Source organism: Bos indicus x Bos taurus, chromosome 20, assembly GCF_003369695.1.
Source record: "Bos indicus x Bos taurus breed Angus x Brahman F1 hybrid chromosome 20, Bos_hybrid_MaternalHap_v2.0, whole genome shotgun sequence".
Taxonomy (NCBI): domain Eukaryota; kingdom Metazoa; phylum Chordata; class Mammalia; order Artiodactyla; family Bovidae; genus Bos; species Bos indicus x Bos taurus.
Genome location: NC_040095.1, coordinates 70,829,876 through 70,850,659, shown reverse-complemented (window position 1 = coordinate 70,850,659; position 20,784 = coordinate 70,829,876). Strand labels below are relative to the sequence as shown.

At 65.5% G+C, this 20,784-nt stretch overlaps 1 protein-coding gene and 1 long non-coding RNA gene across 2 annotated transcripts; one reads left to right on the top strand and one right to left on the bottom strand.

Moving 5' to 3' along the window:
- Positions 1-654: 654 nt before the first annotated feature.
- On the top strand, positions 655-4,431 carry LOC113879083. Its single transcript, XR_003507189.1, has 3 exons — positions 655-2,203; positions 2,401-2,571; positions 4,347-4,431. It is a non-coding gene; the product is annotated as an uncharacterized LOC113879083 (long non-coding RNA).
- On the bottom strand, positions 2,946-20,558 carry TERT (telomerase reverse transcriptase). Its single transcript, XM_027520337.1, is given in 17 exon segments — positions 2,946-3,702; positions 4,080-4,217; positions 4,508-4,632; positions 5,125-5,186; positions 7,068-7,194; positions 8,201-8,389; positions 8,777-8,848; positions 9,303-9,416; positions 10,140-10,225; positions 10,629-10,724; positions 13,294-13,449; positions 14,080-14,259; positions 15,416-15,596; positions 16,652-16,847; positions 18,892-19,615; positions 19,617-20,225; positions 20,331-20,558. Coding segments are annotated over 17 exon segments (3,378 nt in total). The 5' UTR covers positions 20,550-20,558; the 3' UTR covers positions 2,946-3,598.
- Positions 20,559-20,784: the final 226 nt, after the last annotated feature.

The following is a 20,784-nucleotide window of genomic DNA, read 5'->3' as shown; positions in this document are numbered from 1 at the left end:
GCGTGCAGGGACCCCAGGCTCACACCAGCCCGCCTGGGAGGCGGGTCCAGGCCAGCTGATGGTCACTAATCACCGTGATGCCCTCCCACCACGTCCAGGACAGGCTCTCGGACTCTGGAGTTCAGATGTCCAGGTCCCTGTGCGTATTTGGGGGTCACCACCTTGCCTCCCACCAGCACTTGGAGGGCTCTGAGCTGAGGGGTCTGGGAAGCCCTCTGCCCCATGCTGACCTTCACAAGTGAGCATGCCAGGGCCAGGTGCCAGCACGTGCCAGGGTCACGGCGGTGAGTGGGGGGTGGGCATATGGGGCCAGGGGCCCCGGGTGTGGCCTGTGCCCTGCTTTCTCTCCTGCCTCCTTCTCACTCGCTTCCCGCCTTGACTCCCAGCGGCACACAGACCTGGGGGCGCATGAGCATCTACTTCACATGCAGTTTAGAGCTAGTGAAGTCAAAGCTGATCCACTGTGTGCAGCTCTTTCCGACACCATGGACTGTAGCCTGCCAGGCCCCTCTGTCCATTGGATTCTCCAGACAAGCACATTGGAGTGGGTAGCCGTTCCCTTCTCCAGGCGACCTTCCACCCCAGGGACTGAATGCAGGTCTCCCACATTGCAGGCAGATTCTTTACATCGGGGCCACCAGGGAAGCCCACCTAGGGAAGCCTGGCAGATTCTTTCCATCGGGGCCTCCAGGGAAGCCCACCTAGATCCAGGGAAGCCTGGAAACTAGACTCTCTCAGAATTCTATCCTTTTCACGTTTCACTCTGAGGAGCCGCACGGTGGTTTTAAAAACGATAAATCAGAGCAAGATCTTAGTTGAGCCCGAACAGAACATATGCCCTTTCCAAGGGTTTTACACTTCAGGAAAAATACAAGTGATTGTGAGTAAAATCGGGATAAACTGCATTTAGTAGACAGCGTTTTAGAGGCATGCGGATGCTGGAAAGCTGAGTGATGACTGGCCTTTATGGAAAGGCCAGAAAGAGGTTTGGGGCGCAGGGAGCCCGCAGGTGGGGGTCAGCAGGACGCAGCTGTGGGGTCTTGGTCACCTCCCCCTGCCTGAAGCACCTGGCACGCTGAGCAGCAAGTCACTCCTCCCCAGAGGGGGCACCGCCAGGCGGGCATGCCAGGCAGGCGGGTGGGGCCAATCCCTCGCTGTTTATGATGTGCGCCTGGACTTGGGGCCATCACAAACGGACGCACCAGCCCGGTCACGTGGACGCAGCCTGCAGCAGCGGCAGCTGACAGGCGACGGCCATAAGCACGGCCGGCCAGCGCCGGGCACCACGCTCAGCGGCAGCGGGCCGCTCCCACGACGACCCCGACCAAGGTTCACTTGACAGCCCCTGCCTCAGTGCGTGGCCCCCCCAGCAACACCCCAGAAGGGAGCCTCGGGAATCGGCCACTGTCATCAGGATGAGCTTGTGCCGGGCACAGGGCGCAAGGCGGCCAGCCGCCCAGGTGGCACCCTGAGCTGCCCTTCCTGTTCTCATGCCTGCAGGGATCTAAGCGCAAGGACAGAGCAGAGCAGGGCAGGCCAGGCCCGTTGTCCTGATCAACACCGGCAGCTCCTGATGCTGGATTCTCCTGGGGGGAGGGTGCCCCACAGACCTGGGCCCAGGGGCACGTAGAGGCCTCCGACAGGGCGCTGAGGAGGGGACCCCCGCTCTCACACAGGCCCCTCCATAACCTCACACCCTCTTCCTGCTGGCTGAGTCGCACACCCACCACCTCCCCCTGACCCACCTCCAGCACCCTGACCCTGGCCCCACGACCACTGAAGGCTACGCCCCAGGGCCACTGCAAGGGGGACAGTCCCCAGGGCAGCCTCCAACCTCCCCACCCCTCAGAGCAGCCTCAGCAGCGTGTGGGATTTCAAGATTCACATGCCCAGACCTGCTGAGCCAGAGGTGAGACAGGGGCACCTGTGTGGCTCACCCCCCACCAGACGAGGGACCCAGCAGCTGTGTGGCTCACTCCCCACCAGACTGGGGACCCAGCAGCCGTGTGGTTCACACCCTCCCCCAGGAGACCAGGGGGGAGCATCTGTGTGATTCACCACCCCCGACCAGGGGACCAGGGACCCAGCACCTATGTGGCTCACGCCCTGCTCCCCACCAGAGGGCTCAGGTTGAAAGCTGCCCCTTGCCTCTGAGCCCCAGCCCTCCTGGGACAACTTCTCTGGGACAGCTGGCCACCACCAGGTTAGGGGCTCGCCGCACCTCTCCACAACCTCAGGGTCACCTGTCTGCCCAGGCCCTCCATATGGCCCCCAAAGCACAGCCCTTGGCCTCGAGCCCCATGTGGCCCCCAGAGGTCTCACCCTCGGGGACCCGAGCAGTGCCCACCGAGGAGCCTCTCTCTGCGCACCCCGGCCCAGGCCTCTGCTGCTTCTCCACAGGCACTCCGCCCGAGTCCAGCTCAGTGGACAGAACGGCACGTGAGCAAAGGAGCCCCTGCAGCCACAAGGAGACAGGCAGGGTCACCCGGGTGACAGGGGGCAGCCCACGTGGACACACAGGCGCTGCCGCCCAAGCCCGTCCACCTGCCCAGGTCCAGCTCGTGGGGACAGGTGAGGGAACAAGCACCCTGGGAGAGGGCCGGGCCCATGCCTGGACCCGTGTCCACGGCCCGCGCTGTCCACTCCATGGGCCCTCGGGAGAGACGAGGAGTCCGGGGCCCACTGTGAAGGGACAGGCAGGGTCAGGGGTCCTAGACCTCGGAATGTTCGTGTCCACCGTCTCCCGAGTGTGCATAGGGCATGACCAGTCTGCTGCAGGCAGGGTGGGCACTGGTCCGGCCCCGAGAGGCATCCTCTCCAATCCCCTGGCTCCTCCAGCCACACCCTGCCCCCAGGATACCCCCCTCCAACTCCTGCCAGGCCAGGGACCTGGGAGCATCAGACACCCTGCGGGTGTGCATTTTTATAACCACAGAACCCGGTACTGACGGACACGCCGTTTAATACAAACATCCAGAGAAAAACGGCAACAAGCTGTGGAGATGGCAGGCGGAGGCTCGCTGGCCTCCTTCGCCACGGTGACGTGGGGGTGGGGGATAGGAGGAGGCGCAGATGACCCCGGCCCGGTGCTGGGTGGGGACCAGCTGCCCGCGGAGGTTAGGGGGGCAGGTGGGCATGGGGGACGGCGGGGCCCCCAACAGCGGACTGCAGGGAAGGCCCAGCAGGCTGGACTTCGAGCCCAGCGGGTGGAGGAGACAGGCGTGGACCGAGCGCCGGGCGGGGCGCAGGGGCACTGCCAGCGGCAGGCAGGGCCCACTTGGCCCCCGAGCGCCCCCCAAGCCGCTGGACAGACGTGTGTCCTCGCTATAGGGCAGGGGAGAGGGGTGACAACCCCCCAACTCCCTGTTCCAACGCCTGACCGCCCCGCCAGGCTCTCCCACACGTCTTGCTGGGCCCGGCGGTCAGCCGCTGCAGATGGATGGTTTCTGGAGGGCCACGGGGCAGCGGCCCCACTCCCATGAGGAGGTGGGGCCGGCCCCCCTTTCCAGGCCTCTCGGAGGGGGCCCAGGCTTCGCCGTGGAGCGGGCCCCTCCCGTGGGCTCCGGAGCCCATCCCTGGCTGTGGGCAGGGCTGACAGTCAGTCCAAGATGGTCTTGAAGTCTGCGGTCAGGGCGGGGTCGGCCGCCGCCTCCAGGGCGGCCCGTGTGGGCCCCGGGAGCTGCCGGTGCAGCCGTGCTCGGGCTGTGGGGGGACTGGACTCAGAGCTCCTCGCGGGGGATGCCAGAGACCGCCGCTCACCGGGCACACTGCTGAGGCCACGCGGGCACCCACGCTGGGCCAGCTGTGCGCCGGCAGGCTTGGGGGTGCAAGCCTCAGCAGGGGGAGACAACCCATCATGCCCGGGGCCACGGGGGCAGCTGGGCAGCGCCTGAGGGGACGCAGGTAGGGGGCTGGCGGGCAGACGCCGCGGGGAGAAGAGGCCCCGAGAAGCACAGTGAGAGGTGGCGTGACCCGGGTGGGTGTGCCCTGGGCGGGGCAGGGCTGTGACCCTGGCTCCTGGGGACTCCTGGACCCACCCACCTGCCCGAAGAGGCCACCTTGTGCCCGCCCACACCCACCTGTCCGGAGGGCCCCCAGCAGGCGGCTGTAGGTGACACGGTGGCGAGCCAGCTTGAGCAGGAAGGCGTGGAGACACAGCCACTGCGCAGCTTCAGACGGGAACAGGCCGGCGGCGCCCCTGGCCCCCAGTGACGCCCCTGGGGACACAGGAGACTGAGGCCCCGCCCGACGCTGTGCCCGGGAGCCCGGGGGCCCTGCAGGCGGAGAGCATCAGTGCGGTTTTGGGGACAATGTTGGGGGGCGGTAAAATAGCCATTTTGTTTCAGGAGCCACCCCGATAGGAGCCCGGGGAATTCTGACAACAGAGGTGTTTTCTTCAACTTCTCCAAGAAACCTCCACAAACAAGGGGCTCAACCGCGGGGCGTGGGGGGAGTGCAGCCCAAGTCCCCGCCCCCCGCGGGCCCTCAGCCCCGGGCGCCCGAGCACCTGCGTTCCTGGCTTTCAGGAGGGCGTAGCCGCGGGATGCGGTGTCGGCGATGACCTGGAGAAAGAACGCGGGGCTGCTCCTGACCGGCTGGCTGAAGGGCAGCTGCAGCACGCAGGCGTGGAACCTGGGGGCGGTGGCCCCGTCAGGACACGCCCCCCACGCTGCCCGCGAGGGGCTCCAGGGAGACCACTCAGGCCGAACCTGGCTCGGGGTCCCCGTTACGGGTGGATGAGCCCCGGACTCCATGGTTAGCTGCCTGCGCCCCGGCTCAGCTTCTGGAGGGGGACATGGCCCCAGGGCGGGGAATGTTCCGGAAGCTGGTCTGCGCTGATTGGCGCGGCTTCCCGCTGCCCCTCCTGGGGGCACCTGAGGGCTGGGGGCCACTGCAGGCACTGACCTCTGCTCTCTGACCCGCCCCGCCTGGCCCTGCAGCCCTCACCCCGCCCCAACCCCTACGGCCAGGCCCCCGAGTGCTCCCTGGGGAAGAGAAGCGTTCCAGGGTGGACGAGGACCCCGAGGACACGGGATGCCTCCTAGCACCGGGAGCAGCGTGCCCCCGCCGCCCCGGGCGAGCGCGGCACTGCGGCCGAGGCCCCGCCCCCCCCCCGCGACGCACCTGTAGGCCTGCAGCAGGAATATCTTGTAAACGTTTGTGAAGACCGTCTGCAGACTGTTCACCTTCAGAAAGAAAAGAGGAGAAAACGCTGGTGGCGCCTCTGGCTTTGCACTCCTGAGTTTGCTTTACGGCCACATCAAGCGGAGCAGGAGAAAGGGTCGCCCTGGTAAGAACCCGGAGGCATCTCCGGGGAAACCCACCAGGTCCCCCGGGGCCCTCAGAGGCGGCCAGGCCCTCGGGAAGGGCGAGGGCGGGAGCCTGGCAGGATGACAGCCCAGCCCCACAGGGACAAGCAGGGGCCAGGCGAGGACTGCTGGGTGAGGGCTGTGGGCACATGCATGCACACAGCTGCACACACGTGCACACCCACACGCTCGGTCATACGTACATGAGCACACACGTACGTGATGACTAATGCCCTTTCACACATAGGCACACACGCACACCCACACGCTCGGTCATACATGCATGTATGTGATGACTGTCCTTTCACACACAGGCACACCTGCATACCCACGCGCTTGGTCATACATACACGTGTGTGATGACTAATGTCCTTTCACACACAGGCACACACGCTCACCCACACGCTCGGTCATACGTACACGAGCACACACATGTGTGATGACTAATGTCCTTTCACACACAGGCACACACGCACACCCACACGCTCGGTCATACATACACGAGCACACATGTATGTGATGACTAATGTCCTTTCACACACAGGCACACGCGCACACCCACACGCCCGGTCATACATACACGTGTGTGATGACTAATGCCCTTTCACACATAGGCACACCTGCACACCCACACGCTCAGTCATACGTACATGAGCACACACGTATGTGATGACTAATATCCTTTCACACACAGGTACACACGCACACCCACACGCTTGGTCATACATACACGAGCATACACGTATGTGATGACTAATATCCTTTCACACACAGGTACACACGCACACCCACACACTCGGCCATACATACACAAATGTGATAACTAATGTCCTTTCACACACAGGTGCACACACGCACACCCACACGCTAGGTCAATCATACATGAGCACACATGTATGGGATGACTAATATCTTTTCACACACAGGCACACGCGCACACCCACACATTCGGTCATACATACACGTGTGTGATGACTAATGTCCTTTCACACACAGGTGCACACACGCACACCCACACGCCCGGTCATACATACACGTGTGTGATGACTAATGCCCTTTCACACATAGGCACACCTGCACACCCACACGCTCAGTCATATGTACATGAGCACACACGTATGTGATGACTAATATCCTTTCACACACAGGTACACACGCACACCCACACGCTTGGTCATACATACACGAGCATACACGTATGTGATGACTAATATCCTTTCACACACAGGTACACACGCACACCCACACGCTTGGTCATACATACACGAGCATACACGTATGTGATGACTAATATCCTTTCACACACAGGTGCACACACGCACACCCACACGCTAGGTCAATCATACATGAGCACACATGTATGGGATGACTAATATCTTTTCACACACAGGCACACGCGCACACCCACACATTCGGTCATACATACACGTGTGTGATGACTAATGTCCTTTCACACACAGGTGCACACACGCACACCCACACGCTCGGTCATACATACATGAGCACACACGTATGTGATGACTAATACCCTTTCACACACAGGCACACGCGCACACCCACACATTTGGTCATACATACACGTGTGTGATGACTGCCTTTTCACACACAGGTACACACGCACACCCACACGCTCGGTCATACATACACGTGTGATGACTGTCCTTTCACACACAGGCGTGCACCCGCACACCCACCCCCCCAGGATCTATAACACATGGGGTGCCAGCTGCCCCCGTGCCCCACGGCCCCGCCCCCCACCTGCAGGTCCAGGAAGAGCCCATGGCACTTGAGCTGCAAGACCGCCAACAGCTTGCGACGCATGTTCCTCCCGGGCTTGAAGCCCTGGGTGAAGGTGAGACTCGCTCTGATGGACGTCCGGGCATAACTGTGAGACAGGATGGGGTCCTGGGAAGCACGTGTGTCCACCCCATATTGACCCACACTCGGATGTCCCGCCCCTTGGCTACACTGATTGGCCAGGAAGGCTGCCTGTCCCCCACACGGTCACAGCTTCACAGGCAGCCAGGCACGACAGTGGGTGGGTCACGACTCGCCGGTGTGTGGACACGCGAGGGGGTGTCGGGAGCAGCGTGTGGACACACGGAACTGCAGACGCAAAGCGTCTGCCCAGGGAGCGCCCTCGTCTTTCCAGGGAGCGCCCCATGAGGGAGCGCCCGGCGAGGGGCCGGGGGCAGCCCCCAGCTCCCCAGCAGGACTGGGCTAGCACCACAGGACAGGGTAGCCCCATCCAGCAGTGCCCTGAAACTGCTCATTACGCACAGAGCAGAGGACACGCCTGCATCCACAGTGCTCCTCGGGCCTCCACGTCTGTGTAAAGCCTGGGGCTCGCTGCACCATCCCAGGGCGGGGCGGGGTGGGGGGAGGGGAGAGGGCCGCCAGGGGCTCAACTGCATCCCCAAACTCACAGGCTGAGCCCCGCCCCCACGGCCGTCCAGGGACAAGGCCTTGGAAATGGTGACTAAGGTCAAAGAGCGCGTAAGGGGGGCCCGAATCCACTGGGACGGGGGCCCCAGGAAGAGACGCTGAAACGCTGAACACAGAGGGTGACCACGTGGGGGTTGGGGGCGCAGACGCACCCACATGCCCCGGAGAGGCTGCGGGAGGGATCGGCCAGGGAGGGACCTACAGAGCCGACCACATGCCCCGAAGCCCCGTCCCCGACGGACCAGAGGGGACCACGAACCCCAGAGCCCAGTGAGACCTGCCTCTCCAGGTCACAGCCACACGCCTCCCCAGGGAACACGCTCGCGCCCGAGTCCGCTATATGGTTTCCTTTCATGAAAAACGTTCGGAAAACCGCTGCCTCGGAGAGCCGGTGCCCGCCGCCCACCGTGTGGCCTCTGACCCCAGGGCCCGGGGCCGTCGCTCACCTGGAGTGGTCGCCATGCACCTCCAGGGTGCGGGTATCCAGCAGCAGGCCGCACCAGGGGAACAGGCAGTGGGCCGGCAGCTGCAGGGGCGCCGCGCCGCCCAGGGCCCCGGGCTCCACGGGGAAGTTCACCACCGTCTTCCGCAGGTTCACCTGGCAGCCATACTCAGGCACACCGCGCACCAGCGTCCTGAGGCCGGGCGCCGTGTGAGCGCTGGACGGACAGGGCTGTACTGGGTGTCTCGGGGGCGCTGGGCAGCATCACCCAGAGAGGCAGGCGGGCCGCTGAGGGTGGGCTGGGACCGCGGGCCCCCGCGGAAGGCTGGACACGGCCCGGCTCTGCGGAGCGACCTGCTGCTCGTGATCAGGGGCCAGGGTGGCTGGTGGCAGAGGCGCCCCAAGGACCAGCCCTGAGGCGTGAGTGGACGCTGGGACTGTACGCCAGGCTCTTGGAGCCCTGGGACTGCACCGCAGGACGCTCCCCAGAGGCGCAGGGACGCACGGGAGGACCGTGTTCACACGCCTGCAGGACGCGTGCTGGGAGGTGCGTGCAGAGAAGCACACACGGGGGGCTCACCTGAGGAAGTCTCTGGCCCGCGTCAGGTGTGGGGTGACCAGCAGGAAGTCGTCCACCAGGCGCAGAAGCACCCTGGGCATGGAGAGACCCCGCAGTGAGGGCACACCCTGAACACACCGCCGTATGCCCACACACAGCGTCCTCCCGGGGGCTGCTGAACGCTGCAAGGCTTAATGTCTGAATTCAGCCGGATGTGAATAAAGTGACCTTCTCCAGAGAAGCCAACCACAGACCACTGTCCGTGGGATTTGGCTCCGGCTGGGACGAGCAGGGCCCAGCAGTCGGGCTGGGAGCAGACGGGCTTGGTGCCGGCCAGATGCCCTGGCCACGCTGCAAGCCATGCTCACTCCCTGCTCGAGGCCTGCCGAGCACCACCCCCCAGCCCTGTGCAGCAGCCCCTGCACCCCAGACCAGAAACAGAGGGGCCCCAACAAGGCCACACCCGCCAGCACGGGGGTGCGCCCGCTGCCAAGGGGCCTGCCCATTGCCACGGGGCTGGCTGTGCCCACTGGCCCGGAGGCTGTACCCGTCCTGCTGGACTCCAGGGAAGAGCTTGTTCTCCATGTCCCCATAGCAGAAGCTGCAGAGCAGGGTGGACAGGATGGAGCCCTGGGGGATCCCCTGACACTGGATGTAGGACCTGGGGGGCAGGATGTGGTCAGCAGGTGGGCCGGCCACGGCGAGCCTCACGTTCACGTCATACACACATGCACAGACACAGCCACACGCACACACAGGTGTGCACACACCACTCCCACCTGGGGGAATGCGAATCAACACATTTGTCACACCCCCCACGAAGCCCTGCCACACGCCTGCCCGGCCACACGCGGCACGACCCCGCTCCACGAGGGGTGGTGGCCCTGGGGAGGAGTCAGGCTCCAGGCCTTTCCCGCAAAGGAGGATCTCTTCCCCTGGTGCCATGTCCACGCGTGTGCAGACCTGTGCTCTCGTCAGAAGTCGCCCTGCTGTGCAGTGGGCAGGCGTGCCTCCCCAGAAGTACGTATGAGTTTATATTTTACTGGAACTTCCTTGCCACAAGCATTGTAGTTACTTGGAATGTAATAATAACGAAGGTACATCCTTTAGGCAGAAAGTTCCCTGAGCCTGGAGCACGTTCACAACCCCTGAGATGGCCGTGGCCACGAGCCTGAAGCCCCCTGGACCCCTGCGACCCCCGGACCCAGAGGGGTCTCACACAGGCGCCACCAGAGCAGATGTGGTTTCACACACGTTAAGAGAACGACCAACTGCCTTCTGAACCCAAGCACGTCCCGTAAGTGGAGGGCCGTGTGCTGCCACCCTGGCCACGGGGCTGGGATGCCTCCTGGGCGCTGAGCGGGCAGGCGGGGCCCAGACCTACCTGCCCCCGATCCTGATGACGTGGCTGCGGACCAGGTGCAGGAAGAGGTTGAAGAGGCTGCTGCCAGGCTCGTTCAGGGAGCAGCTCTGCAGAGGCAGGTGGGCGAGGGGCTGGAGTGGACGCTGCTCTGGGCCGGCATGTGGCCCGGGGAAAGGGGCCCGCACCCAGAGGGAGGCGGCAGGGAGCCCCACGTGGCAGCAGGGAGCCCTGAGGGCCCAGGCCCCGCTGGGGAATCTGCTCACGCAGGAAGTGCGTCCCCACAGGGCTGAGTTGGGGGCGGGTCTGTGGGGCAAGCCCTCTGCCCTCCTGGAGGAGGTGGACACGCCTTCTTGTGTACTCAAGGCCAAAATGGAGGGAGAAGACGGGCAGCAAAGCGCAGAGGGGCCACGGACGGCAGGGGTGCGGGAGGCCCGGGAGTAGGAGGAGGTGCCCAAGGGCAGGGGCGTGTCTGCACTGGCCAGCCCACGAGGCGCGGGTGCCCATACCCACCTGCTCGATGACCACGGCGTCCCTCAGGGAGCCCATCGCCTGCAGATGCTCCACGAGCTGCCTCAGGTACGGCTGGAAGTCCGAGAAGGTGGACACCTGCCGGCCGAGGACGGGGTGAGGCGGGTGGACACCCCGCCCCAGACAGCATGGGTGCTCAGGATGGGGGTCAGAGCCTGGGGGGCTGGCCACGGCCACTGTGACCGGGCAGAAAATGCCGGGCCGCTGGGGGTGCCGGGGAGGTGCAGACACAGACGGGCTGGGGTCTTGGTTTTTGGGGTGCATCGTGCCTTCCCCTGACCTCTCCCCAAGGCCGGGATCCACTGAGCAGAAAGACTATGGGGTTCTGGGCCACGAAGCAGCAAGGAGGAGTTTGGGTGAACTCCGGAGTTGGTGATGAACAGGGAGGCCTGGCGTGCTGCCGTCCGTGGGGTCGCAAAGAGTCGGACACGACTGAGTGACTGAACTGAACTGAAGGGGCAAGGACTGACGGCACCCCCGGGGGGCTTGCAGAGCAAGGACCCTCACTCAGGCACCCCAGGAGCCACGCTGAGCCGAGCACGTGTCCTAGCAGCCAGGGGGCTGGGCCTGGGGGCCCCTCGCAGTGGACACCGGGGAAGGGGAAGTGAGGCAGGCCAGACGCCACGCTGTCCACAACGAACCCTTGCAGGACTCAGGTCACAGCTCCGCTGTCAGGGAAACGCCACCCACCCTGGAGAACTCACAAACCCACACGTTAAAGTTCCTAATCACAAAGTCTGGCGCTCTGTGGAAAAACAGGCCCAGGTGTGACCAAAACCTCTCACAGGACAGACAGATGAGAAACCTGCCCGGGGGCTGGGGAGGCGCCAAGTTTCTGGAATTTTTAAAATCAGTCAAGATAACACTGCTAACAAAACAGGCAAAGCGGAGGGACTTAACCAGAGACCGGGAACCTGCGAGAAAAACCAACTTCTACACCTGAAAAACAGGCCAGCGAACTTAAGGCCTGGTTAGACACGCTTAGAACTAAAGGTGGGAAAGAGCAGACGAGTGAGTCTGAAGACCGGCCTGGAGGAGCCCAGCCTGGAGCAGAGACGGAGCACAGCAAGGCGCCAGCACAAAGACGGGCTCAGAACAGACGCCGGCGACTTCCCTGCGGCCCAGGGGCCAGGACGCCAAGCTCCCAAGGCACTGGCCGGGGTTCAGTCCCTGGTTAGGGACCCACGTTCCCCACGCTGGAACTAAGATCTGGGGCAGCCTAATTAACTAATTAAGATAAACCAGCCCCGCCTGAACGTGGCAGCTCGAATAACAAACATCCCGACAGCACTGGGGTCAGGCAGCCAGCAGGCGGACGGTGCAGGCACAACATGGTTTCAGCCCAAAACGGCAGAGAAGCTGGGTCCGTCAAAATGAAAAACATCTGTTCACGGAGACTCCGCTTGCGACGGCAAAGGCAGGCTAGGCTGAGACAGCATCCATGACTGCCCAGAGGCTTGTCCCCAGAACATGGGCTCATCCCCTCAGACGACAAAGGAGACAGACGGCCCCACGTGGGGAGACTGGACGGGTGCCCCCCAGTTCCCCCAGAAGACGTGCCAGCCGGGCAGCTGACACATGAGGTGCCCAGAGCCCGGTCTGCTGGACCCGGTCCCAGAGACGGGCCTGTGTGGTCCCACCGGGCTGCCCGGCCACAAGCTGCAGCCCTGCCCTTCCGGGCTCCCCACACGGCCCGCTGGACCCCCTGAGGCCCGCAGGGCCGCACCTGGCACCTCTCGGGCGACGTCTCCTAAAATGACACAAGCCTGGAATCTGCCCACGGGATTTGGGACGAGGGTTTGTCTCCACAAACAGCGCATCACAGGGGTGCTGGCAACCGCCTGGATCCACATCCGGGCACAAACCAGCAAACGCCCACCCGGCGGAAGGCCGGGCCTCACCCAGTAGCATCAGAGGCCGCCACAACGGCCCCAGACACCCGAAACCGGACGGGAGGGAGAGCTTGCTTGCATGTATCACAAGGTTAGACAGGTGAGCCTGCTGCCTGTTGGAGGAGGGGGCCTGGAGGGCGTCCTGCGGGTGCTGCCTGACCCGTGTCAGACGCCCAAGATCCCCCCAAGCTCCCTGCATCACACACCCTGGACTCACAAACACGCTCAGCGGTGCCTGGGCCCAGGTTTTCTGTGCGCACTCCCCAGCGCTTCCCGGGAGCCCACCCACATCTATCTCCGGGTACACACGCTGCTCTGGGCGGGGGACAAGCGCTAGGAGCCCCCATGGCCTCGGGGTCCACCCAGAGCCCGCGTCCTCTTCCAGCCCTTCCTGGCCTGAGACCCCCATCCCTGGGGGGAGAAGTGCCCCGCCGCCCACCCCATGACGCACGTGCGTGCAGAAGGCAGCGCAGCCTCCGAGTCGCAGGCAGGACGCCCCCCCGCCCCGCCCCCCGCCAAGGGACACACACATGGTCCTGCTGCGTGGCCATGGGAACACCTCAGGACACCCGTGTGGCTCTGCTGCCGCCCGGGTCCCCCGCTCTGCGCAGCTCACGTGCAGTCAGGCCTAGGGGAGGGGCGGACCGGACAGGAATACCGGTAAGAGTAGTCCTAGGGGCTCCACAGTGCTGAGCGTGCGCCCCCCGCCCCCGCAACCACGCCCCCCAGCACTGCACTGGCCCTGTGGGTCTTACGTGTCTCTTGAAGGACTTGCGCATGCGCCCGCGCGCAGTCCGGACCATGGCGCAGTGGCGCACGCAGTACGTATTCTCCTGCGGCTGCAGCACGTTAGCGATCACCTCTGCCAGCTTATCCTGGGGGAGGGCATCGTAGGCCCCCACCACGTCCACCTATGCGGGAACAGGGGCCTGAGGACACGTTCACTTCTAACCCCGAGCTTTGGGTCTGGCTCGTCCTGACCTGCCATCAGCGGATGCTGGGGTGAATCGAACATGAGGGATGGGGAGACCCTGTACCCCCATCCCTGCCCCCATGGGCTCTCTCTGAGACACCCCACACCCCTGGACTCTGAGCACACCCAGGACTAGCCTGCGTGCCCTCTCTGAGCTGCAGGCTGGTGTCCCGGACGACCAGGGCATGACACAGGGCACCCGGCACAGGGGTCTGAGTAGGTGTCTCCTTCGCTGGAGGGGATCCCTGAGGGCAGGAGCCCCAGGGAAGTGGGGTGCACTCCCAGAGTACTCCAGAGGCACAGAGCCTCTGCCCCGGGAGCCAGGCCCCCTCCCTGTCTTGCAGCTCACAGGAGAAGCTGAGAGTCACGTTTAACATGGACGTGACTCTACCGGGGGTGACCCGTCGCTGAGAGTCACGTTTAACATGGACGTGACTCTACCAGGGGTGACCCATCGGCGGCACACATGGGGCTGTAGGAGGTGGTCACTCCCCACATCAGCGGGGCCGGACCCACAGAGTCACCTGCAGGCCCAGTTCTCTCCACAGGGGTGGCAACGGGCACCCACCTTGACGAAGTAGAGCGGGGGGGCTGGGCCCCGGGCCCTCAGGGGCAGCACGAAGGCCCGCCAGGCCCTGTGGATGTCGTCCATGCCCAGCACCGAGGCCCCCAGGAGGCCAGGCCGCCGAGCTCGCTCGTAGTTCAGCACCGCGAACAGCGTCTTGACCCGTGAGCTGAGATGCTGCACCTGCGGGCCCAGCCCAGATGGCAGTGTTACCAGAGCAACTATGGCCAAAGGGACTCGGAGTCGGACAGCCCCCAGGGACCGTCCCTAAGGGGACTCAGGGTCGGACGGCCCCAGGGACCATCCCCAAGGTGACACCAAGCGTCAAACAGCCACCAAGCGTCAAACAGCCCCCAGGGGCTGTCCCCAAGGGAACATCAAGGGTCAAACAGCCCCCAGGGACCATCCCCAAGGGGACTCAGGTCAGACAGCCCCCAGGGACCGTCCCCAAGGGGACTCAGGTCAGACAGCCCCCAGAGACCATCCCCAAGGGGACTCAGGTCAGACAGCCCCCAGAGACCATCCCCAAGAGGACTCAGGTCAGACAGCCCCCAGAGACCATCCCCAAGGGGACTCGGGTCAGACAGCCCCCAGGGACAAGGCGAAGGTCCCCTGCTCTCTGCTGCCCCCTGCCCACCAGCCCCCCTCAGACCCCAGAAAGACCATATGGCCAAGCTGCCCACGCCCACTTCAGATCCCAGAGTGTCCCCAGGGACCCATCCTGGGATCACGGACACCACTTGTGGAAATGGCAACCAGCCACACCCTGGGTCCCTCTCCTCACCTGGTCCCCCCACCCAGCAAAGAGGGACGCTGCCTCCTGGGGGAACACCCTCACAGCGGGTGAGCAATGCCTCACTGCTCGTGGACAAGCCCCCACCAACAGTGATGGCTTCTCTTTGTCTCTAACGGTAGAATCACCCCAGTCGCTGCAGGGGGCTCTGGCAGGGGCGGGAGCTGCTGGTGACGCAGGGGTGGTGGTGGGGGGGTGGTGCGGGGGGACAGTCACAGGGGCCAAGCACAGGGGTGAAGTCCTGGGGACCCTGGCAGGCTGGTGACAGATGTCACATACCCCTCTGCCCCGGCACCCCAAGAGCACACTGCCCCCCTGCCCTGGGGGATTCCAGGAGCCAGGGGGGCACAGCGGGGTCTCGGAGCCCGGCTGGCACCCCGCAGGACAGGCCTCACTGGGAGCTCCTTCTCTGGACCCAGGAGTCCTCCGGCCACGCCCCCTGGCTCCCCAGGACCTCACCGCGGCCCCCAGACACCCTGGGACTTTGGCCACAGCCACTGGACCTGGGTTTCAATGCACTTTGCCCAGAGCAACGCGAGCAGCGACCTTCTTGTCTCTGGGCGGTGCCGGGGCGCCCTCAACACAGCCCACGTTCACGATGGGCCGCAGCCCGCCGGGCTTGGGGACGAAACGGAGCCTGGATGTCAGCAGAGCCGGCCTGGCCTCCTGGTGCTGCCTGACCTCTGCTTCTGACAGTTCTCGAAGCCGCACACGGTCTAAGTGTTGTCTGAAACAGAGGTGCCCGCGGGCAGCCAGGGCAGGTCAGCCTGGTGGCGCCCGTGCCCATGCAGTGGGCAGAGCTCATGACCGGCATGCCCGGCTCCTGGTGGACAGAGCTCTGACCAGGACTGGACAGGACGGCTCGCTGGGGAGACCCTGGGGTCTGGAGTGGGTGTGGGCAGCTTGGCCACCAAGTGCTTCTGGGGTCTGAAGGAGGCTGGTGGGCAGGGACCCCACGTCCTCCTCCTGGAACAGGCAGGGGGTACTTGGTGGAACCCCCAGGAGGAGCAGAATCATCTCCCCACAGACCAGCCGGCACCTTGTCACCCGTAAGCTTCAGCCTTCACCCTAAAACCATCCACAAGCATGGGCAGGGGTCCTCCCACCTCCCGGCCACTATGGGGAGTATGCTCCCCGGGCTGGTGGCCCCAAAGGAAGCCCATGGTGGGACTCGAGCATCCACCAGGTGGGGGACAGGCCACAGGGGCCCCACAAGAAGAGCCGGGCTGCCCACCTCAGTTTACATGCCAGGAAATTCTTGAATGGGGTGCCCTCACTCAGACCCACGGTTAGGGCCTCCAGAGGCTCCCCAGATGCCGGAGGACATGGGCCCCGGCCCATGTGCTCAGGGACCCCTGATCTGCTCCTGACTTGGGGACCCTGGCCCACATACTCAGGGACCCCCACTTAGCTCCTGACTCAGGGACCCTGGCCCACGTGCTCGGGGACCCCCACTTAGCTCCTGACTCGGGGACCCCAGCTCTGCTCCTGACCCAGAGCACCTCCCCTGCCCAGACGCTCAGCTGGGACCCCTCTCGCGGGGCGCCTGGACAGGCCCAGCTCGTGTCTCAGGCGGCCCCCCAACCTGTCCCGGCTGGGTCCCCGTCCACTGACAGCCACCCAGGCCTTCACAGAGGACACAGATGGCAGGTGGGGACAGGGCTCGTGGCCGCCGCACGGGCACTCAGCCCCTGGGCAGCCTGCTTCATGGTGCCCCCACCACCCCCGGCGGCCGGCGTCAGGTGGGTCCGAGCATGCGGGCGCGGGCGTCCCCCTGCGTACCTGACGCCCAGGCGCTGCAGCTGGCTCCAGATGCGCTTCCGGAAGAAGAAGAGCCGGTTCTTCTGGAACGTGGTCTCTGTGACGTAGAAGAAGCTCCTGAGCAGCTCCACCACGTAGGCGCCCATCAGCCAGTGCAGGAAGCGACCCAGGACGGCCTCGCGCTGGCGGTGCTCCGCGGCGGGCACGCAGCGAGCCCCTGGGAGGAGAGACACCGGTGCTCACCCTCCACGCTGCCCACCGTGGGCCGGGACGGCTGCCCACGGCCTCTGAGTCCCCGGCAACTCGGAGCAGGGGCACAGGAGAAGGCGGGTAACTCGGCAAGGAGCTTCCCCGGGTCACGGGCTAAAGAGATGCTACCGGATCTCTGCGCTTTGATAGAAAATGTTTTTAAGTGAGGCTCTCCTTTCTTTTTACTTTTCTCTTGTGGCTACTGTAAGACTCTGAATGAGGCATGGCGCTCACGTATGTTCCTGCCGGACAACGTGGACCCGGAGCCCCAGCACTTGTCCCTGCGCACGCAGACTGGGGGAGCCGGGGCTGCTCTCCGTACGGGGGGCTTGGGGAGGGCTGCGCTGCAGTTTCAGGCATCGCCACGGGGCTGCAGGGGCTGGAAATGCCCGGGGGTTTGCAGGCTGAACACGGGGGGCATGCAGAGGCGGTCGCGGGCTGAGGAATGCCCAATGCTGCTGGCTCCAGACACACGCCCCGCGGCCCTCTGTGGTTTACGCTGTGCCACAGGGGCCTCAGCGCCGACAGAGCCGGGGCCTCACCAGCCGAAGCCCGCTCAGAGGACAAGGAAGGGGGCCCGGAGGTGGGTCTGGGGCAGGACGGTGAATAGCCAGCGAAGGAAAGAGGAGGGGGTGAAGCCACGCCCACACTGACCGAGGGAGCAGTGAGAGCAACGTCTACCTTGAGCCATGGCTGGCTGAGCGGGGAGACAGTTCAACTGTGATCTGACCCCAACACGCGAGGCTACAGTTGGAAGGAAACCATCCCGAGGGCAACAGAGAACACAAATCTAATTCTAGACGAGACACCCACACACACGTGAAAAATGCACATCAGGAAACGGAATAAAGACACAGGAAAAGCAGGCAAATCGGGGAGATGGGAAAGACGCAGCCAGACTCGCCAGTCGGCACAGAGGAGTGTGGTGCAGGGCAGCGGCAAAGCCCACCAGACGCGATCGGAAAGACTCAGCGCTGCGGCAAGCCCGCCAGACACGGTCGGGAAGACTCAGGGCAGCGGCAAGCCCGCCAGACGCGGTCGGAAAGACTCAGCGCTGCGGCAAGCCCGCCAGACACGGTCGGGAAGACTCAGGGCAGCCGCAAAGACCGCCAGGCGCGGTCGGGAAGGCTCAGCGCTGCGACCTGACACATATGCTACGCGTCCTCACAGGACAGGAGAGGCTGAAGTTAAAAACTAGATAACGGAAACCGCCTCGTGGGGAGGCAGGGAAACAGACTCTCCGGTAAAGAGAGGCACCAGACGCTCATGAGAAAAGCTGACGCACGAGTCGACGAGGCGGCCAAACCTGGCTCCAGAGCACTGCCATCACCTCCTTCCAGATGCCAGGCTCTCAGGGGTTTAGGGTCAGACTCGGGAGTGCACGGAAGAGGCTGGCCCTGCCACTCCTGGCTCTGCCCTGCGGACATGCTGGGCGGCGGCTGCACGGGAGGAGCCCCACATCAAACCCAGACCACCACATGGGGAGGGACCCCAAAGGCCCAGCTTCACAGAAAGTCCCGCTGCACCCCAGCAGCTGCCCACTGTCCTGGGACCCGGCCGGCAGCCAGCTCTCCCCTCTGTGCCCGCCCAGCCCGGGGCCTCAGTCAAGGACACGGTCCTCTCGTACCGGCTGCCAGTGGCCCTGGCCTGGTGGACGCACAGTAGAACTCACTGGGTCTGCAGATGGCTGACCAGAGCTGGCTGGGGAACCCCAAGCCTTACCTCCCAACCCCACCCACGGGGGTTCTCAGCCCAGTTCCCACTTCTATCAGGGAGCATAGCTCAAGGCAGCTAACCTTGAGGTCAGAAAGGGATAATGAACCCCCGCAGCCACTCCCACCGGGGCTCCAGGTGCCCCACCTGCCATCTGCGAGTCCCCCTCTCCACTACCCCTTCCCAGGCCCAGAACCTCCATGAAGTCCGGGATCCACGGGTGGGAGACTGGGTCAGAGGCCGAGAACTGAGATGGGGAGCTACCGAGAAGCCCCCGACCCCTCTCCCGGGTGCCTCACCTGGGCTCGCGCGCAGCCAGGCGCAGTCCTGCACCTTCATCTTCCACGTGAGCTCCTGCTGCGAGAGCCTGCCGTGCTTCCCCAGGGAGAGGAGCTTCTTCACGTTCCGCAGGAAGCGCCGCTCGTTGTGCCGGGAGCCCCAGAGGCCGGCGGGCACCAGGCGGCGAAGACAGGCCCGCAGGAGGCCGTACACCTGCCAGGGGCTGCTGTGCTGGCGGAGCAGCTGGACCAGGCGCCCTGAGTTCGCCTCGCCCTCGGGGGCAGCGGCCGGCCTCTCAGAGGGGCAGCCCCCAACACCAGGGCACTTCTGATGGTCTGGCCCCGCCCGGGGCGCAGAGGCCGGCAGCGGGCAGTGCGCCCTGAGCAGCGCGCCATAGGGGCACCGCGCGTGGTTCCCAAGCAGTTTCCGGAACAGGGGCCGCATCTGCCAGTAGCGCGCGGGCAGGCGGCGCGGCCGGCGGGGAGCCCCTGGCGGCCCGGGCTTCGAGTCCAGAAAGATGGTTTCCACGAGTGTCCGCGCCCCGGCCAGGCTGGGAGGCAGGGAGCAGAGCAGGAAGGAGCGGCGCAGCTGTTCGCCACCGCCGGAGCAGTAAAGGAACCTCTTGGTCTCAGCGCAAGCTCCGGCACCCGGCTCGCCCTCCGAGGGTGACAGCCGCCAGGACGCGGAGCCGACACCCCGCTCGCCGCCCGGGAAGAGGCGGCAGGGCCCGGGCACGTCGCCCTTTCCGAGACTTGGCTTCCGCAGCGTCTCGGGTAGGTGTCACCACGCGGGGCGGGCTGCGGGCCACCTGCCCTTCGAGATCCCGCCCGGGCTCCAGGCCGCGCCTGGGCCTCTTGGCTGGAGGCAGTCGTCCCCGCGCGCTACTGCGACGCCGCCTCGCGCCCTGGGCCCGCGCCTCCAGGAGTCCTTCGGCCTCCCCGTGGCCGCCGTTCGACGAGGCCGGGCGCGGGAGTCCGAAGCCCGCCCGGGTCCCGCCCACTTGCCGCGTGGGCCGACGAGCGGCGGCGGCGGCGGCGCGGAGGTCATAGAGCGGCGGCCCACACACCTGGTAGGCGCAGGTCGGGGGCACCAGCAGGTAGAGCGCGCAGCGCGACAGCAGGTGGGTGAGCACGTCGTCGCCCACGCGGTGCAGCAGCAGCCCCCAGGCGCCGCTGCCGCGCAGCGTGTCGGTTACCGTGTTGGGCAGGTAGCTGCGCACGCTGGTCGTGAAGGCCACGGGCGGCCCGCCGCGGGCCCCGGCCAGCAGCGTGAAGCCGAAGGCCAGCACGTTCCTCGCGCCGCGCTCGCAGAGCCTCTGCACGACTCTGGCCACCAGCTCCTTCAGGCAGGACACCTGCGGGAGACAATCCGTGAGTCGCTGGGGACACGGGGACGTCCTCCCTCACCCCCTCCGCTATCACCCCGCCGGCCCCGCCCAGGCTCCCCGGGGACGGCCCACCTGGCGGAAGGACGGGGCGGCAGGGGGCGGCTGCGCGTCCCAGGGCACGCACACCAAGCACTGAGCCACCAGCGCGCGGAAGGCCGCCGGGTCCCCGCGCCGCACAAGCCGGTGGCCCTGGGGCCGCAGGCGCCGTACGAAGGCGGCCAGGGGCAGCACCTGCCGGTAGCTGGCCCGCAGAAGGGCGCGCACGGCCCGGCACCTGGGCGCGCGCGGCATCGCGCGGAGGAGCAGGGGTCCGGGCGGAGGAAGGGGCGGGGCCGGGCGGAGGAAGGGGCGGGGTCTCGGAGGCCCGCAGCCCCGCCCCCTGCGCGCCCTTGGGGCCGCGGACGGGGGCCCGGTGTTTGCGCCCAGGTACGACGAGGACCCGGCCTTCTCCGCGCGGCTGCTCCCGGGCGGTCTCCCCCGCCCCGCGCCGCCAGCCCTCCCAGGGCGCAGGGGTCGCGCGAGGGGT